Source organism: Paramormyrops kingsleyae, chromosome 20 (assembly GCF_048594095.1).
Source record: "Paramormyrops kingsleyae isolate MSU_618 chromosome 20, PKINGS_0.4, whole genome shotgun sequence".
Taxonomy (NCBI): Eukaryota; Metazoa; Chordata; class Actinopteri; order Osteoglossiformes; family Mormyridae; genus Paramormyrops; species Paramormyrops kingsleyae.
This window is the reverse complement of record NC_132816.1, coordinates 4,826,800-4,846,314: the sequence shown is the minus strand read 5'-3', so window position 1 is coordinate 4,846,314 and position 19,515 is coordinate 4,826,800. Positions and strand designations below refer to the sequence as shown.

At 50.7% G+C, this 19,515-nt stretch overlaps 1 protein-coding gene across 9 annotated transcripts in view; it reads left to right on the top strand.

Annotated features, from left to right (window-relative positions):
• The window catches only part of LOC111856370 (lysosomal-trafficking regulator), a 58,587-nt gene that overhangs the window by 34,475 nt on the left and 4,597 nt on the right, over positions 1-19,515 (top strand). For 8 of the 9 annotated variants that reach the window (XM_023836280.2, XM_023836282.2, XM_023836278.2 and 5 more), the window contains 36 exons: positions 103-263; positions 886-1,079; positions 2,579-2,824; positions 2,917-3,090; positions 3,716-3,865; positions 4,310-4,447; positions 4,656-4,845; positions 5,730-5,849; positions 6,001-6,508; positions 7,856-8,036; positions 8,153-8,322; positions 8,565-8,795; positions 9,008-9,174; positions 9,296-9,448; positions 9,545-9,733; positions 9,949-10,115; positions 10,189-10,398; positions 10,738-10,890; positions 11,036-11,112; positions 11,207-11,395; positions 11,512-11,657; positions 12,265-12,361; positions 12,669-12,730; positions 12,822-12,877; positions 13,258-13,449; positions 13,710-13,954; positions 14,555-14,621; positions 14,780-14,936; positions 15,299-15,439; positions 15,637-15,854; positions 16,319-16,528; positions 16,619-16,808; positions 18,069-18,205; positions 18,729-18,827; positions 19,030-19,169; positions 19,380-19,477. In XM_023836280.2, the coding sequence (XP_023692048.2) occupies positions 103-263; positions 886-1,079; positions 2,579-2,824; positions 2,917-3,090; positions 3,716-3,865; positions 4,310-4,447; positions 4,656-4,845; positions 5,730-5,849; positions 6,001-6,508; positions 7,856-8,036; positions 8,153-8,322; positions 8,565-8,795; positions 9,008-9,174; positions 9,296-9,448; positions 9,545-9,733; positions 9,949-10,115; positions 10,189-10,398; positions 10,738-10,890; positions 11,036-11,112; positions 11,207-11,395; positions 11,512-11,657; positions 12,265-12,361; positions 12,669-12,730; positions 12,822-12,877; positions 13,258-13,449; positions 13,710-13,954; positions 14,555-14,621; positions 14,780-14,936; positions 15,299-15,439; positions 15,637-15,854; positions 16,319-16,528; positions 16,619-16,808; positions 18,069-18,205; positions 18,729-18,827; positions 19,030-19,169; positions 19,380-19,477 (6,023 nt within the window). The remainder of the gene's footprint in view (positions 1-102; positions 264-885; positions 1,080-2,578; positions 2,825-2,916; positions 3,091-3,715; positions 3,866-4,309; positions 4,448-4,655; positions 4,846-5,729; positions 5,850-6,000; positions 6,509-7,855; positions 8,037-8,152; positions 8,323-8,564; positions 8,796-9,007; positions 9,175-9,295; positions 9,449-9,544; positions 9,734-9,948; positions 10,116-10,188; positions 10,399-10,737; positions 10,891-11,035; positions 11,113-11,206; positions 11,396-11,511; positions 11,658-12,264; positions 12,362-12,668; positions 12,731-12,821; positions 12,878-13,257; positions 13,450-13,709; positions 13,955-14,554; positions 14,622-14,779; positions 14,937-15,298; positions 15,440-15,636; positions 15,855-16,318; positions 16,529-16,618; positions 16,809-18,068; positions 18,206-18,728; positions 18,828-19,029; positions 19,170-19,379; positions 19,478-19,515) is intronic. The other variant, XM_023836279.2, reaches the window with a different exon arrangement.

Sequence of the window (19,515 nt, the reverse complement as noted above, 5' to 3'; positions counted from 1 at the left end):
ACCTCAAGCCAAGTGGGCTTGACCTTTAGATAGCGATATGTGGACACACACTGTGTGGGGATGATGACCGATATGCCCTGGTTTTCCTGCTCTTTGCTCTAGGCGGTATGATGTTTCGCTGGACTACCCACTTCCCAGGAAACCCAGCCTGTCCACGGATGGCAACAAGACCTACTGCATGCTAGGACACTGCCACCCCACTGTGGAGGACCAGTGTGGGACTGGGCGTACCTGGGACTTTGGCAGCCTGCTACTCTTCAATGGTACACCTAGCACCCCTACTCCCTGACCCCTGAAATCTCCCATAGTAACTGTGTCCATGGTTACCGGAAATTTTCCCCTTCAAAGGTCAAAAAAAGTCACTTGTGTCCACCATCTCTGAATAAACTATGAAAAATAGTTTTGCTTTACTGTGAGCAAAATTCACTGTTCAGGAAATCCGCTTACTCTTGTGTCAGTTCCATGCCTGGTTCCCGTTTTGGTCTCTGATCCATCAAACCTCAGCTGAGCAATAACCAAACTCTGGTGGACTGTCTGGCTGAGTGCAGTGGGTGTTTCTCTGATTCTGTGGTTTCCATATTGTTGAGAAAAAGTGAAATGCAGGAAGGTTTATTACTGGCCACACGGCTCCAACTGATGCGAGGTGTGACTTCCTGTTTGTCAGATGTTAGCTGAAAGCTGCAGTTATAAGTGCTCACCAGCTGGCTTGCTATTGAAAAAACCTCCCCCAGTCGCCTAGAATTTAGTTTGACCTTTTAATGGGGTCTTGATGCTGGTGTTCTAAGTTTTCATCTATGATTGGCATTTCCATTTCATTTCAGTGACATTCTTGATTGTCTGGGTCAACGTTCTCACCCCTTCCTCAAATATATTCATAATCTTCAGGCTCCAGAATCGAATCTGAGGAGGCCTTCTACCTGTACGCCAGCGGGCCGGACTTCACTTCCATCATGCCGTGCAAATACGGCAAACCTGAGCCCAGGCTGACCAAGTATGCCAGCGAGGAGGCCCTGCAGGCCGACTCGCGGGTACTGGGGCTTCTCACCAAGGGCTCGCAAGTGGACACCGCACCGCTCGCCGTAAGCTAAAGCCGCGTCATCCTTATAACCTGCAGGGGGTGCTAGAAGGGGCGTATAACTGGCACATTTCATTAATTTGCTCAATTACTAATTAACGGTAAATCCTTCAACGTCACAGAAATGGATGCTTTTTCTGGTTCATCCCAGTGATGTTGGGGCCCAGCTTGATAATTGTTTGATGTTGTTGGCTTACAAAAGGGTAGAATTCCGGACAGTTTTGGGAAAGACCAGAAGTTCCTGGGCTCTGTATTTAACTTCAACTCATACTTCTGAGCTAGAGCTAGGCGGTATGACCAAAAATGTATATATTTATATTTTTCGAAGTTGTATCGGTTTCACGGTATACGATGGTATTTTTTTTTTTTTTAAGTATGTCTGGGCGTTTTACCACATTTTACAGGATTTTACAGGACACATTTTTGTTTTACGTTTTTGTACATTAACTGTATTATTTTATTAGCCACTGCACCTATCCGCTACCTTAATGATGACAGAGGGCTGACGTGTTTGTTGGCTAACTGCTTATATGCCTGGTTTTTATTGCAAAGGCTTTAACGGGCAAATTACCTCAATACATATGTATTGCTGACATTGCGCACTAATACATACAGTACATATGTAGTTCGCCAGGTTTGACGTGCTACTTGAATTCGTCGCCACAACTTTGTAGCACTGCTTGCATAGAGGCTTATTGACATCCTTAGCCTTTCCATGATCTTCTGCAAAATACTTCCAAATGGCACTTTCGCTTTTTCTATTTTTTATTTTATTTTTTTAACTGAAACAGCTTGCGAAGTGCCTTCAACTGCAGCATATGCCATGTTCGGCCAACTCGGTATGTGTGTGTTAACCAGCGCGAATGCGTTCAGCGGCTGTTGAGAGGAGGGGAGGGGCTGTGCGAGTGTGCGTGCGTGCACATGTGTCTGCTAGTGGTGCTGTGGAAGTGTGGCGAATTAGGCGAAAACCACACTGTTGGTATCAATAATGGTGAAAATGAGTATCTAATCAGGTACTAATTCTTAATATCGAGTAGTATCTGAGAATCGATTTTTGACAACCCCAGTGTCTCATTATTTTCAACTCCAGCGTCAGCTATATCTTCCGTTTCTGATCTTTCGGGGTACATTTTTAGCGGTGCAGCAGTGAAAAAGGTCCCCACCTAAAAAAGTTTCTGGATGTGCCACTGTCCAAATGTTGTGTAGGCTATTTAAACCGGTATTGCGGTATAAGAAAAATTCATGTCATAACAATAAAAAACGGTTTTCGGTATGAACCGGTATACCGCCCAGCACTACTCTGAGCCTAATTTTATTGGGAGTAATGTGCATTCAAGGTGACACCAGGTCTGTGTTTACAAGGGTGCCTAAGGGTGGAGGTTAATGATTTCCATGACTGTTGGGCTTTCTGAGATTTCAGATCTATAAGTCAGTGATTTTGTTCTGGAAGCGCAGTGATGAGGAAGTTCATTAGTGACATTTCCATCTCCTTTTCCATTTTAGGAGAGTCTGGCGGTAGTCTACACTGCCAGTAGGCCCGGCTCCTATGCCATCTACGAGCCTGTCATACGGCTGAAGGGGCAGCCCAAGGTGGTAGCTTCGCCGAGGCCTTTCAGCACCAAGGACGTGCAGAGCCCCCTGTTGGAGGCTCAGGCCATCAGAGCCCTGTGCCCCACCGAACCCCAGCGCCTCCAGAGTGTCCTTCACCGGATCGGAGGAACAGGGGCCTTCGTGTTCCTCTTCGCCAAGGTACAAGTCTCTCCCCCTCTGAGCCTCCCTGTTCTTGGGCTCTTGGGCCAGGAAAACTCACCCGTGCTCCTTCCTTGTCTCACACCCCGAAGACTGTGGAGCTCAGTGACCGCGAGGAGACCCAGGCCCTGGCCCTGAAGGTGCTGCTGTCGCTGATACGGCAGAACCAGCACCGCGTCGCGGAGATGGAGCGCTGCCACGGCTACTCTTTGGTCCGCCAGGTCCTTGTCAAACCCAAGTGCATCGTGGGATACCACATGCTGCAGGTTTTTGTGCCTCGTTTATCATATAGGAAGAAATTAATTACATCCACCTGAGGGATGTCAGTATACCATGGAGAAAACACGCACAAATACACACAGACTAAGGGCAATTTAGAAACACCAGTTGCACGTATTTGGATTGTGTGAGGGAATCCAAATCCCTGGAGAGTCCCTGGAAAACCTGAGAGGACCCCCCACACTCATGGACTCTGACTCAGCAACTGCCTTAAAGCAGCCACATGCATGCAAAGCATCGTCTGCTTTGGAAGTCCACCGTCTCAAACCAAGGCTGCTCAGTTCCATCACACTAGGACATGAGCAGGAGCACAAGGATCAGTGACATCTGCTGGTCACTGGGGCAGTAGCATTCTCTGCAAGGTCTGCATGGTTCAGGATTGATGTTTGAAGATTTTATATTATGATGGTAAAATACATTGAAACTTTTGGCATGTGAACCACATGCGGTAGTTTGCCAGAATAGAAATACAACAATAGACCTATTCTTTAGCTGCACCTGATTTTTATTTTCTCATTTTTATTTTTTTTCCAAGGTTGCGGTGGATTTAGTTGGCAGCATGAGAATTACCATTTTTTTGTGAATTTTCATGCTTGACTTCTCTCCTTTAAGACTCTCCTGGATGGCTGCTGCAGCAGACCCATCCTGTCTCAAGGGGTGGACGGCCGCTTCCACCTGGACAGGGAGTCCACGGCTGTTGTCCAAGACCTCCACCTGCTGTCCAGTTTGCTGCTTGACTGGAAGGTGTGGTCCAAGGCCCAGGTAGGTCCCTGTGCTTAAAGCCCAGCAGCTGACAGACGTTCCTGTGACCTGAAAGATGCTGGTCATGTCCCAGGAGGGACAGTTCTAGCGTAAAATGACACAGGTGTATGAGTGTTAAATATCTCAATTGGGTGAGACGGTCTAGACTGGAGAAGTGTCTGCTACCCAGCTACAGTAATAATTACAAAGCAAGGGTCCAGTTAGGCTCAATCTTGTGGATTGAACCCAGTGTTAGGCTGGATTTCACCTGATCTTGGACGATACCTTTTGCTCATACATGTAAACAGTGTGACGCCTTTTGTTCATGTATGTAGATGGTATAATCGGCGCTTCGTTCTGTGAGAAGTGGAGAAACACTCCGTTGTTGCAGTCTGACGAAAGCCGCTTTGCTGTAGCTGGTTGCTGAGGCAGTGCCCTCTTTCTGTCTGACCGTCTTCCTCTCAGGCCGGGGTGTGGGCGACCCTCCTGCAGGCCATGGAGGTCCTCATCCACGCCCGCCACCCCCAGCAGATGTACAACATTCAGCAGCTGCTCAAGGCCCGGATAGTGCAGCGTATCCTTCTCACCTGCCAGCTGCTGCAGGTAGGCATGTCCACAGCCATCTCCCATCATGCATTTACAAAACTGTACTGGTCCTGTTTCCAAATGTTTTTATACCCATGCAATATCAGCTGAAAATTTCATGTTTTAACCTAAATGCCCAGCATATTGGGGACATTTAAAAAGAGGAATCCAGTGAGCATGTGACTGAGTTTCCCTTTGGGCTGACCCTGTCTGCCCCCCTTAACAGGACGAGCATCTGGCCCCCATCCCCGAGAACGTGTGTGGCTCCTTCGTGAAGATCATCCAGGAGGTGCTGGGGTCACCCCCGGACCTGGAGCTGCTCCGAATCGTCTATGGCTTCCTGCTGGCCGCACACCCGCCAGCCGACGCCTACGTGTGTCACGCCCCCTCGGCGTTCTGCTTCTCCCTGCACATTGGTGAGCCTGCAGGGGGTGCTGTCGCTCCCCAAGCCTCATTTAGCACCTGCTAAAAGCAGTGTTTTGGATCTGACCCATCAAACGCCGTGAGCGGGGTATTGAGGGAATCCCCGGAGGGTAAACCAAGCTCCGTCTGCTGCCTGCAAACAGCACAGCTCATAATATTTAGTATGTTACTCTTCTTAGCATGGCTGTTAAGGCTCATTGCCCTTCAGGAAGTAGATAATGTATCATGTGAATTATTTAACATTTAAAATAGTGGGGGAGCAATAAAGATGTCTGATTCATGAATAGATCATGTGGCATGAGGTTTAAGGTGTTATCCTTAAGTATAATCTCATGGACTTCTGGACCCAATACCAAAATGAATGATTTGTTATTTACGAGCGACAGGTGGGCCTTTAAACAAAGTGTGGCATAAATTGACCAGGACCGACCCATTTTTTTGGGGGGCTCTAAGTAAAATGATTAATCTAGTTGCCATTTGTCATCTTCTGTCCCATTCTGACGGGCTGATTAGATGGGGGGCCCTGGTGGCCACTGGGCCCTAACCAGCCTCTTGGTTTGCTGATGCCTTGAACCAGCCCTGCACGTGACCATTAGTATGACTGGACCCTTTATAAAGAAAGCGTAGATGCTGTGGGTCAGTGTAACCCAATTTGGTCCTCAGGGACCTGCAGACAAGCCATGTTTTTGCTCCTACTGGGTGCTAGGAGGGAGCAAAAATGTGAACTGTCTGGCAGGGAGCTGGGTGGGAGCAAAAATGTGGACTGTCTGTGGGTCTCCAAGGATCGGGTTGGGAAACATTGATGCAGGTGAATCTCAACGTGCTCCCCTCCTTGATTTTCTCTGAAAACCTTCTGGCTGGAACCTGTGTACTGAAGATGGCAAGGTCTACCAGGAAAAGGTGCAGTCCATCATGTTCCAGCGGCAGTTCAGCGATGGAGCGAGATCGGCGACTGGGTCCCTGTCCCCCACGGGCTTCGCTGGGGGGCCCCTGGGAGGTAAACGTAATAGGATATGGATCGATAGCAGATTACGTCTAATGAGTGTTTGTTGGAATCGGGGGACGATGAGGGGGTAACAGAAGCAGACAAGATCAACACTTTGGATGAACCTCATATTTAGCTTGTTAAATTTTCCTGTTTGTTGCAGATTACTTTGGTGACTGTCAGACCTCAGGCCCCCATCATCAGGACCGCTCCCCTTCTCCATCCCCTTGTCCTTCCCCCGGTGCTGAGGACAAGGTGGCCCCCCCAGACTTGGAACCGGTCCCTAACAGCCGGGACGCCGAGCAGGATCCGGCTGCTGGAGGGCTGCTCCTGAGCAGCTGCGAGTCGGCCGTGACCGTGGTAGACTGCCACGTGAGCCTCCCGGAAACGGGGCGGAGGGAGGATCCTGAGGCAGATTGGGAAGGCAGGGACACTGGAGTGGGGGGTGCGGCAGAGGCCCTGCTCCGGCCAGACAGTCTGCTGGGAGTCAGGCCAATCCCAAAGTGCAGTCGGAGCGGCTTTGCTGGCTTGGACCTTGCATTCCCAGCTCAGAACATTGCCGCTGGCCAGTGGCCCGGCGCGGCCGACCGCAGCGCTCTCCGTGATGATGCCACCGCGTATTCTGTCTCTGCAGAGACAGCGTGCAATGAAGCGGACTCCGCTAACAATAGGTATGCCACATCATACTGTAAATTCTGTCCCAAAAAAACCCAGGTAGTGTGTGATCTAGCTGTGTTAGGACGCTGTGTCTGTGATCAGAAGGTTGTCAGTTCAAATCCCATGGCTGGGAAATTGACCATTGGGCCCCTGAGCAAGGGCCTTAACCCCCCCGAAAGGCTTCAGGGACTGACTTGACCCTGCTTTCTTAATTTTATGTCGCTTTGGATAAAAACATGTAAATGTAAAAACAGACCCTTTTCCATGCAAATCCGGTCTCTGGCTATAGCCATGGATTTTAACCTGTAGATATATTTTCCTGGCATGCATGCTTCTAGTTTCTAGCCTGAATGGTGTCAAACTGGCAGCAGCTCCAGACATATTTTTCCTTCCAAGCCACGTCTGTGCATTTGGAAGTTTGCTGTCACAGATGTAACACCGGGCAGTCTGGGGCGTTCCCCAGCGGACGCGGCCCAGAGCCCCCATATTCGTGCTGTTTCACACCGAACCTGGCATTACCTCGCGCCGGTCAGTCTCCGTACCAGCTTGCCACGTATTTCGCAGTCTGTTGGTGTGTAAACAAAGCAGACATTGTCATGCAGAGCCGCTCAGAGCAGAAATATTGGCAAAAACAAATCTGTTTCCTTGTGTGGACATGCTGGCGATGATGAAATGCATGTCATTACTCAGCCTCTATCCCTTATTTGTGGGTTATCCTGCTGTATCGTGCCGATTGTGCTGGGCCCTTCACACTAGGGGGCAGTGAAGTGCAACTGAAGCACTAATCTGTAATGCCTGCACACATTATCCCTAAAGGGAGAGAGGTGTTCTGGAATACTGGGTGTTTCACCATACCAAGAATGCAAGGATCTTGGCAAGAGCATTCTTGCTGACTTGCCTCCCAGGAACAAACTTGAGACTTAATGAATCATGGGATTGTTCTTGTTAGCGAGGATGCAACTGATGCATTCTTAGTATTTGGGCCGGGGCAAGAACAACATCCGAGGATTTTTACCGTCCTATGTACTGCTGTTCTAAGTATTGGCGCTGGTCTTCCGCAATGGAAGATGATATCAAACGGGTACATGAGAACACAAGAACAGTGAAGTACACATATTGAGAAACACTCACTGTTATTCCAGTAGACATGGATATCCAAATAACCGTCCCGTCCAGGATTTCCCCTCCTTGAGCCCTATGATGCCCAGGACAGGCTTCAGGCCCCTCTCCCCTGAGGCTGTACCTGAATTTGAGGATGGATGGTAGAAATAGCTGTGCCGTGTGACTGAGTCAGCACTCTGCTACCCGGACTTGACTCTAATGGACCTATCGCTCAGGGCACCTGTCCTGTGCCTTGGCAGGCCAAGCGCGGAGGACCGGCTGGCCATGGTGTGCTGCGGCCTGTACGAGCTCCTGCGGGGCGTCCTGCTCACCCTGCCGGACATCATGTTGGAGAAGGTCGTCAATGGACTCATCCAGCCAGAGGCCCTCATTGTGCTTGTCAACCACCCCTCGGCCCTGGTCCAGCAGGCCGTGATCAAGGTCGGTGTTTAACGTCACTCCCTGCCTTGTGTGCCAGAGCCAGCGGGGCTTAGAGAAACCAGCTGGGTGTGATATTACTGTTAACACAGCCAACACCATAACCCCTCCACTCCCAGCTGCTGGACGCCTACTTCAGCCGGGCCTTCCAGGAGCAGAAGGAGAGGTTCTTGAAGAACCACGGCTTCTCTCTGCTGGCCAACCAACTGTACCTGCGGCCAGGCAGCCAGGGCCTGCTGGAGTGCTGCCTGGAGATGGTCATGGGCTGTCCTGTGGGCCTGGAGGAGGAGTGAGTGCCATGACAAATGGGTCCGGCTAGCAGCCAAGTTGTCTGTCCGCTTTACCTTCAGGTTTTAGTGAACCGTTTGTTGAAAAGTGGGCATTTTGTATTTCACCCTTCATGTTGGGAGTTTTTGATTCCTTTGGTCTTACCTTGAGAATTTGTGCAGCTGGCATATGAAGCTGATCCTATGAATCCCATGAACCAGCAGTATGATATAGACCCTGGCAGAAATTGTCTGCTTGTCTCAGGCTGGATCCCGAAGCCCTGGAGAAGGTCGGGCCGTTCCAGAAGCGCTGTGTGATCTCTCTGCTGGGACTGATCGAGAGCTCCCTGGGTGACAGTGGGCTGGTCCACGCCGCCCTGTGCACCCTGCTGCAGTTACTCAACGCCTGCCCCAAGCTGACCGACATCCTGCTGGACCACGGCCTTCTCTGCGTGCTTCTCAACACGCTGGCCGCTCTCAACGGTCTGGAGAGCGGGTGAGGGATGGGTGAGGGGGTGGATGGGGTCAGGTTGTCGGTAAAATATCCAGTCAAGTGTCAATACACTCTGGGTGTCGAACTCAAGCTGCCTGTACGACCATTTTTTGATTTCCCGTCAAACACCCCATCTTGAATCTTGCGGCTTGGCTGTTAGTCTGCTTGGGCTTATCCCACGGATGACACCTTTGACCCCCTATTCTTCCCTGCAGCATCCCCCTGGACGACCACAAGCTGCTGGTGTGTGACATCCAGCAGCTGCTTGTCTACATCACCATCCACTCCTGCAGCTCCTCAGGGTCGCAGTACTTCCACATCATCGAGGACCTCGTCACCCTACTGGGACACCTGCAGACCAGCACAATACCTCGCACCAAAGGTCAGATGCCTCCAGCTTCCTGAAGAGAGAGGCTTGTCTGAGCCAAAAGTCGAAGTGATGAAATTTCTGGAACTCATTCCCAGTTTTTCCCCATATCCCCACACTATCTCCATCTGTGCAGAGATGGCAGTCATCCTTCAGTTCCAGATCCTCCAGTCAGCCATTAGACTCATCAGGACCACGGCAGATCGGGACCCTGCAAAGGCGAGCTGCCTTGGGGCCCGGCCTGCCATCCAGCAACACACCATCCAACAGAGACCGCGGAGCTTTGCGGGTGAGTGTGGGCTCGAGGCTCGAGGCTCGAGGTGGTGGCACATTCAGTATCATGGTCGAGTGATTTGCCGAAGCTCATCCCCGGTCCTCCGAAAAGCCCGCAGACGGCTGTCACTGGCACCCCTGGAGCTGTTGACTCGCATGCGTTCGGTGGCCAGCGAAGAGCTCTCCCACATGATCCAGCGCCGCATGAGCCAGGAGAGCCCCGTGCATGCCACCGAGGCCGAGTTCAGCCAGCGCCTGCAGAGGCTGCTACTGCTGGCTGTCAACCTGCTCATCTACCAAGGTACCAGGGCATCAAGTTGGCCGCTGGCTTCCAGAACATTCCTACTCCTCCATCTTGCCACGTTTGGATCTTCTGAGCATTGAGTTTGTCTCGTGTAATAAATATTTCTGTTCTTTCAGGTCATTTTATTCTTTTGTATTTTATTCTTTGATTAATGAGTTCACTGCATTTAGTGCACTTGCTTGTTTAATCTCACGATCCCCTCCTGCTATCAGGTGTGAGACAGGACCTCTTTGATCTGCTGAATATCCCGGACTCCCCCGTGCCACAGCATGCCCCGAGTGACTCTACAGAGCCAGGTGCCCCATGGACCCTGGGCATTATGGGTAGTTTCCAGAAGGAGATCTTTGAGCTGATGATGGAGGGCCTGAGGACTGGCCTGGTCAGTATTCTTCAGCAGGAAAGGGGGGCATGTCCTGAGAGTGGTCACATGACACAGCCTGTTTGGCTTTCAGGGAGGCTCGGGCAGAGGTGGCGCCCCCCGACAGCAGTGGGCACGGATTCTGTGGTCGTGCCGCGACACTTTCCGTGCTCAGTTTGTCCGCCTGCTGGCCCATGCCCTGAACCCAGCACGCCCCCTGGTTGAGCGGAAGCGGGCCCTGGGGTTTGTCTACGAGTCCGGCCACCCCGACGTCTTGCGGGAGGCAGTCAGCCTGAGCCCGGAGGTGAGGGGGGTTGTGGTGGGTGGGGGGGGCATTGCATGGAGCTGATTTTTGCAACATTTTGGGGATCGGGGGGGGGGCTCGGGCAGAGGTTGCACTACTAAAGCTGACATAGCAGCAAAGCGTCTAGCAAAGTTTGAGTCATGCTAACAGCTGCAATTTTCTTTGGGATTAATACACTCTCTACCCACCCGTCCGCCTAATTACCTACCAACCTGTTACTGTCCTGCGCTACATGCTTGTTTATGCTGATCATGTGACCATACACTGATTAGTTGTACCACTGGCAGAGTAACTCCTTTTTTTCCACTCCTTTTCCACCTTCTCCCTGTGGCCCCCAAGCTGGCCCTGTACCTGTGCGAAATGCTCCACCACCATAGGGACAGTCTGACGCAGGAGGATCAGGCAGCCGTCAGCAACCTCCTGGTCTCCCCCAAGTACTCTGTCCCCCCAGGCACCGGCTCAGAGACTGACCTCTCTGTGGCCATCCGAGAGGTAACCCCTTTAGGAAGTGCAGTCTCCATAGCAACGTACCAAACCAGTTTTCAGCATGATCGGCATATAAAAACATGCGCAGGGGCTTGCTAATGGTTCCCTGATGTCCGTCTGAGGTATCTTCACCAGACCCTTCATTATTCAGGATCTGCTGAGGTTTGAGTTGGAGAAGAAGGCTTCCAGGGTGGCCTGGGAGAAGAAGACAGAGAGCGCACAGAGGAGGTGAGAACCCAGTTCCGCATGGTTCCTCGATGATCGGCCCATGACCCGTAGAGCCCACTCCCCCTGACAACCTCCCTGCCCCGCCCTCCGGAAGCCTGATGCAGCGGCTCGACACCAAGTTGAAGGAGATCTCCAGGGTGGCGGCAGACGTGACGCAGGCAGTGTCACAGCAGCAGAGCGCCGAGCGGAAGAAGGTCATGCAGCACATTCGCAGCCTCTGTAAGCTGAGCCTGACGGCCAGCCGGCACTGGCAGTGGCTGGTGCAGCAGCTCACGCACGACCGGTGAGTCGGGGCTGCGGGTGGGCCGCTGGATGGCTCTCAGGGAGCAATGGGTGTACAGGCAGAGGTGGAGGGGTCCCTAACAACATCCATCCTCCGGCCCATGGTTACCATTTCAGCGCAGTGTGGTACGACCCTGCCTCCTATCCCACATCCTGGCAGCTGGACCCCACGGAAGGGCCCAACCGGGAGCGGCGCCGCCTGCAGAGTTGCTACATGACTGTTCCCAACAAGTACCTGCTGAAGGAACGCAGGAAATGCGAAGGTAGGTTGGGCCAGACCACCATAATGCGTGTTAGCCATTCTGTTCCTGCCTGAAGTAGAATCATTAGCGTCTAGACTCAAGCAATCTGTTCAGAACCGCAAATATCTCCAAACACCTTGTTACTGCCTCGATGGATGCGGTTCGGAACCGAACATGACGTTCAGGACAATATCACGAGACACTTAGCAGCAACACTATGCACAAAACTAAAGGACACAGCAGAAGTTGCAATGTCATAAAAGAAAATAAGCTTACATAGGAGTGCCGTCTGCGAGTGACTGCAAGTGCAAGGGAAACGAAGCTGAGAGCGATGTGCAGGTGTCATAGAGGCAGAAAACACCAGTACCTGAAGTAGTGCAAAAGCAGAACCAGTTGCTTTCTATAGAGCAAAATAAATGCAAAATAATTATAATTAATAAAAATGTATCATAAAAAAGATATGCTTTTCCTTCACATCAAATTTGCTACCCTAATTTGCTTTACAAAATCAGTCGCCGTATCAAACACACCCACTAGATTCGCAGCACTGTACTAGTGTGCACGGAAGTTTTTTTCTTCTGCACATTGTCTTTGATGGGTTCCGTGACGTGAGCCCGTCTTTCCCCAGATCCAGTCAGGCCTCCGCTCTCATTCCTTTTCGAGGACAGGACCCACTCCTATGTCTCCTCCACTGTGAAGGACAAGGCCACCAGCGAGCCGACGCGGTAGGCCTCTGATACTGACACTCCATCAAGAGGCTCCCTAACAAGCCTTTTAATAAAAATGTCCCCCAAATTAACACGGACAGCTGTGGCGTGGCTCCTCTCACAGCGACACAGTTATGACCGCAGTCATTCAGGCTGCAAGTGCATGGCGGTGTCGTTTTTAATGAGCTTCCTGTCAGAATGGTTTCAGCAATATCAAGCCTTGCACTTGGGTGATGAGTTGAAGGCATCTGCAATGGTGCATCTGAACATCCATGGCAAGGGGCCATGAGAATGCTGGACTGAGGTGCGTGTCATGTCCATTCAGGTCCACCATGAAGTGTTTCAGCGTTGCCCCCTCTCGGGAGACTCCGGGAGATCTGCTTCTGGGTAAGACTTTCTACTGATGGCATACCTCATAACTGCTTGGCACACATCTTGTCCTCGTCTGTATGGACATCCACTTTGTTTTGCTCTACAGGGAAGTCTGGCATGTACTTTGTTGAGGATCACGCTACCGATGCTCCTGACAGTCATGTAAGAGCTGCCGGTCTTGCCTCCAACCTTCTGCATGGCCAAGTGGTGACCCATACATACCTTATCTGGTTTTGTGTCTTTCTATAATGAAGTTTGTTTAAAAAGTGATTACATTAAATCGTTCAAATTCAAAATAACAACTCCCAATTTGCTGCCTTAGGAATGAGTGAAGATTATTCCTTTAGAGAATATTAATATTGAATAGGGTAAGCAAATATACATTTTGAAGTCAATTCATGTGAGGTAGATATGATAAACCAGTGCAGACAGATGAGTAGTGTTTTAGGGTTGTGACCCTTGTCTGGTGGTGTGGCCGCTGGAGACGGGGCCGTGGGATGCTGTTAAGAAGGGCATCAATGTGCCTAATGTGGGATTTTCAGATGTCTGAATGTGAAGAGCATTGCTGCGAATCTTGCCAGAGCCCCCATGGGGAGACGGAGCCTGCATCGTTCTCTTGGACCTATGAGGAGATCAAGGAGGTCCACAAGCGCTGGTGGCAGCTCAGGGACAACGCATTGGAGATCTTCCTCACCAATGGGAGGACCCTGCTGCTAGCCTTTGACAACACCAAGGTAGGTTCAGTATGGTAGGAACGGTGGACATGGTGGACAGCAGAGGGAACCCTGTGATGTAGAGGGCAGGTTTAGAGATGCTTGGAATTCCATTTCATTTGGGGGTATGACGATTCAGGAAAAGAGAGAGGAGGACAAACTTTTTCATGAACTTCCCCAACCTGAGTTTTCCTTACTCCCCTCCCCCATCTTAATGTAATTCTTAAAGCCCTGTTGTCTTCGTCTTGCATGAGCTTGAGATGGTACTGTCTGATGTGCAGGCCCGCGACAGCATGTACCACAACATCCTGACCTCAGACCTGCCCAATCTGCTGGAGCACGGGAACATCACGGCGCTGACCCAGCTGTGGGGCTCGGGCCTGATCTCCAACTTCGAGTACCTGACGCACCTGAACAAGCACGCCGGCCGCTCCTTCAACGACCTTATGCAGTATCCTGTGTTCCCCTTCATCCTCAGCGACTATACCAGCATGACCCTGGACCTGCAGGATCCTTCTATCTACAGGTCAGCCTTTCTGCACCTCACTCAGACAGCCCCAGCATTTGTTGCCACAGGTCTTCAAGAACTTCACTCCGAAAATAAAAAAAATGTGCAGAAGTGACCATATACATTATACAAGCTTGTTGCATAGAATCTGGTCTATGTATCTGAAAGCAATTCTGAACCAATTCATGCACATTTGGACTCTGTATTGTACCTTTTATTTCAAGTCACAGAGCTAGTTTAAGAATGTGTGCTTCTTGCCATAAAGTTAGATGAATTAGCTCTCAGTCAGCCCTCCAGAGAACATCTCAACACCTGTAGTGTTGAATGTTGAACATAATTAGAAAATAGCTATTAGTCTTCTCGAGAAGGTGTTTTCATCTAACCCACGGGTCAGTCTTTTTGGAGCAGGTTTATCACTTAGCTCCTGCTCTGAGTAATGGCAGTGTAAGTCTGGAGCTGATGTATCATAAATTCCAGTATGTCTAGGAGGTCATCTCAGAGAACTGAGCCAAAGATACTGTCATCAACGGTAAAGATTCCAGGTATAAAGAAGACTGCAGTCAAGATGGTAAAAATGCTGCCTTCCATATCAAGACAACTTTTCATATTTTTGGATAGGAACCTTGGCAAGCCCATAGCTGTCCAGTCCAAAGAGAAGGAGGACCGCTATATAGAGAACTACAAGGTACGTTTGTCAGGAGATATTTGCCAAGATATTTCTGTCTGATTCTTTAGCCAAGTGAGGGTGCTGTCTACACAGATTATGGAACATAAGCTGTTAGGTGTTGTGTAGTGCATAGTGTGACTGTGACTCCTTTGGGCTCATCATTGATGGTCTTTCAGTACCTGGAAGAGGAGTTTGTGAAGGGTGTACGTGATGACGACCCCGTGCCCCCGGTACAGCCCTACCACTACGGCTCACACTACTCAAACAGCGGGACTGTCCTACACTTCTTGGTCAGGATGCCTCCCTTCACCAAGATGTTCCTGGCATACCAAGGTGGGGGGCACAGCCCATTCCAAGGCTGGGCTCAGGAAGGGGGAGGGGGTTCCCTTGGAACGCTTCTCACCAGTCATCGCTGTCTGGTCTCTTTATGTCCGTTGCATTTCCATAGGTCTCCCTGGCTGTCAAATCAGTATAGCTTTGAAGAGTACATATCAAAGGGGTTGTGATCTTTAAAGCTGCTGATTTTGATGTATTGTTCTTAGCCGGAGCTGTGAGCACGGCTTTTCAGAATACCCACCTGCCTCTGCCTCCCTTCAAGATGGGCTTTTATCACAGATGTAAATGACATGCAGCTTGAGGGTATGACGCAATCGACATAACGATCTCGTCCCCAACCCTTCTGTGTGATCCGACAGATCAGAGCTTCGATATCCCTGACCGCACGTTTCACTCAATGAATACCACCTGGCGTCTCTCATCCTACGAGTCCATGACCGACGTCAAGGAGCTCATCCCAGAGTTCTTTTACCTGCCTGAGTTTCTGGTCAACAGGGAAGGTAGCGATCTATCAGTTAAGGATGTTAATGTTGGTATTCTGAATGGGACTTCCTGTTGTGCTAGAGAACAAGGTTTACAGAAAGTGTTCTAAGAATAAAATTTTATCATCAAGATCATATATGTATTTCCTGAAAAGATTTGTGTTTTAAAAGCCATGGTACACGTTCTGTGGGCTCTGCCCCTTGCCATCATCCAGGCTTCGACTTTGGCGTGCGGCAGAACAGTGAGCGCGTGAACCACGTCAACCTGCCTCCCTGGGCTCGCAACGACCCCCGTCTCTTCGTCCTGATCCACCGGCAGGCCCTGGAGTCTGACCAGGTGTCCCAGACCCTGTGCCAGTGGATCGACCTTGTCTTCGGTTTCAAGCAGAAGGGCAAGGCAGCCGTGCAGGCCGTCAACGTCTTCCACCCCGCTGTGAGTCTGGCCTTCACCACCTAGGACTCTCCTGAAACGGGGCCACTTATAAACTCCTGGCTGTGAGATGCATACACAAACAGCCCAACTGGTTTAGTTCCTAGAGATGCATGATATATCGGGTAACATACCACCATTGGCTGATGTTTGCTAAAAATCAAGACATCAGTATCTGTCTGATGTGTTACCCTTGGTTCATGTATCGGCCAGCAGTGAAACTTTGCTGAAGTAACATCATTCATATCAGTGTCACTACAGATTTGTGGAGCTCAGTGGTTAGACGGTTATTGGTGATATTACACAAAAAACATACCTGTTATCGGTATTGAACAAAATTTTACATCTGTGCACCACTAGGGGGTACTCCTGATATGCATTAATATGCATTCTTTGTGCACCATTCATAAAAACCCTGGTCATCAATTATGGAAGTCCTCCTCCAGATATTGTTTCTCTCCACATAGACGTATTTTGGGATGGACGTGTCTGCGGTGGAGGATCCTGTGCAGCGGCGTGCTCTGGAGACCATGATCAAGACGTATGGACAGACCCCCCGACAGCTCTTCAGCACCTCCCATGTCAGCCGGGATGGGGAGCTGCCGGCCGCCATGGGGCTCCTGGTCCATCTGGCCTTTCGGGAGAACAGGGAACACGGCAAGGAGCCAGCGTGCCCGGTATGTAGCCGTGGTCCACGGCAGCCGGACCTGTTGGCCGACGCCCGCATGCTCTTACGGGAGTTTCCTTTCCCCACCTTGTTTCCACAGAGCCCCTTGCCCTGGATCAAAGGCCTGAAATGGGGGGAGTATGTGGGCTCCCCCAGTGCCCCGGACCCCGTGGTGTGCTTCAGCCAGCCTCATGGAGAGTGTTTCGGCTCCCTGCTGGCCCTGCCCACCCGAGCCGTCTGCGGTCTCTCCCGCAAGTTCTGCCTCATGATGATCTACAGTAAAGAGCAAGGTGAGAGCCCCATTCCTGCCCCATGGGGGCGAGCTGAGACTGCAGAGGTGAAAGATGGCTGTTTGGGAGACTCTGCCCCCTAGCTGTCCATTTTGGTTCCATCCACCCATCTACCTTTATTCCAGTGCAGCATCTCCGCATCACAGTGACGATTCTTACCAAAACCTCCAGATATTTCTTTCCGTAATGTTTTTTGTGGAAAGGAGACAGTGATTGAGCTAACTGATCTGTGTTGAGCGCTCTGGCACACTCCTGATATTCAGAACACTCGTGTGGCGTGTCACCTTTTGTGAGTTTGGCGGGGGTGTGGTCGTGCTGCCTCCGCCCAGGGCTGATTGTGTGAGGGAGAGCATCTGGGATACATCTCACACCGTGCGCTTTCCGAGACCCTATTACTGGCCTATCTGATAAGCGGTTATTGAAACTAGGCGGAGGAATCGTAGCCAGAAGAAGCCCCCCATATATCACTGTGACGTTCAGATCAATACTGCCTGGTCTGTCTCTGTACATGGGCCATCTGGTAGCTATATGGGTAAAGCTATAAGCATAGCAGGTAAAGGCAGGTTGTTTATGGGAGAAGACAAGGGGAGGTTTTTAATACTAAAAGATGCACCGATTTAACATGAGGGTGGCTCAGAAAACCAAATTCCTGTGGAATTTTGCCTCTGCGGGTGTTTATACACTGTACACCTTGGTGTGGTTGATCACGGTGACTAAAAGAAGATGGAAATTCAGAGACTGAACTATAAAACCACTTCAGATTGCATATATTTTGAAACTTCATTTGCTTCGCATTAACAGAGTCATTTCATGTAGGTCTTGATCCATACACGTACCATCAACTTAGAGTGATCTCCTGCTTAATCCAAAGACCTTATCATCAATTAGGGGTGATCTTCTGCTTGATCTAAAGACCTTATCATCAATTAGGGGTGATCTTCTGCTTGATCCAAAGACCTTATCATCAATTAGGGGTGATCTTCTGCTTGATCCATAGACATTATCAATTTGGGATGATCTCTTGCTTGATTCATATACATTATTGACAATTATGAGTGATCTCCTGCTTGATCCATAGACCTTATTGTCAATTAGGTGTGACCTCTTGTTTGACCCATAGACTGTTACTGATTAATTAAGCATGGTCTACTATTTGATCCTTGTTTGCACACTGATCTATCTGGCGCCAGAGGTTCCTTTTGAGTCCCCCATCCCTTCTGGTGAGAGCACCCCCCCCGTTTCACTGCATGACCATTGCAGGGGTGCGGAGCATGCGCAGTACAGACATCCGGTGGTCTGCCATCTTGAGCTGGGGCTACGCTGACCACATGCTGCGGCTGAAGAGCAGACAGAGCGAGCCTCCTGTCAGCTTCCTGCAGTGCTCCCCGCTGTACCAGGTGAGGCAGGAGCCGGGGAGCGGGTCGGCCGGGAAGTGGGCGGCCCAGGGAGTCTGGTAGCAGGTGGCCCTGTGAAGCACAGCTTCCTGGGAAGAGGCTCTGCCAGTTAGTCATGCTGAGGGGACAGCCAAGCATCTCAGCCAGCAGCTCCAGTCACCATATGTTAAGAAACGGCACATAAATTAAAAAAAAATGCACTTTAGAGTGGGATCCATCCAGTGCTGCATCCCTGTCAGTGTCACTCTCCTTACCTTGGCCTGAGATTTACAAAATACAAAACAAATTAGAACATCTTATTCAGCTATGAAATTCTCCAGTTTTTTTAGAATGGCAGTCATTCATCATGTGGTCATTTCCTTATTCATTTCATTTATTCACTGAGCGATAACTCGGATAAATGGGGTAAATAGTCAGTTCACTGAAGCACTATGGCGGAATGTAAAGAGAGAATGTACACAACACTGCCCTCTAGCTGCAGTATTTGTACAGCGCATGCCACTACCTCACTCCTCTGCTCCCTTAGGTTACCAGCTGTGCCTGGGTGCCTGACAGTTGTCAGCTCTTTACGGGCACCAAGTGTGGCGCTATCACAGCATACGGCAGCCGCTTCAGCTACAGCACGGTATGTGCGCCGTACCCGGTCCATACCCTGCCAACCGGGTCACTTGGATCGGCTTTGTGTAGTAAGACCACTGGTGGTGCTAGAACGTAAAGTGCTTCATTATTGGCTCCTCTCTGCCATGTGGGAGGACTTGCCTTCCCCTGATTGGGCAGCCTGCCCTGAGGCTGTCGCCGCCCTTACTGAGTGACCTTGTCTCGCACAGCCTTTGGAAGTGGAGGTGGAGTCCCAGGTGCAGCTGTACGGCCACACAGAAGAGGTCACAGGCCTGTTTGTCTGCAAGCCGTTCAGCATCCTCATCAGCGTCAGCAACGATGGCACCTGCATCCTCTGGGACCTCAACAGGTGCGTCCACAGGCGGCCAAGCTGTGGCGGTGGGAGAAAGGCACCCATAGTCTTCCTAATGCCCAGCTTGTGTCTGTAAACGCATCAGTCTAATCGGGGCTCTACTTAAGTGAAGGGTGTCCATCCGTCCTCATGCTGTTCTTCTGAAGTTCTCTGCAAGTTGTTGCTCTCCACCTTGCTGCCGCCCCCCCCCCCCCCCCCGTCCCGCAGGTTGTGCTATGTGCAGTCTCTCACCGGCCACAAGAGTCCCGTGGTAGCCGTGTCCGCCAGCGAGACGACAGGGGACATCGCCACGGCGTGTAACTCAGGTGAGGTTAAGACCCCAGACAGGACCCCATTTGGAGAT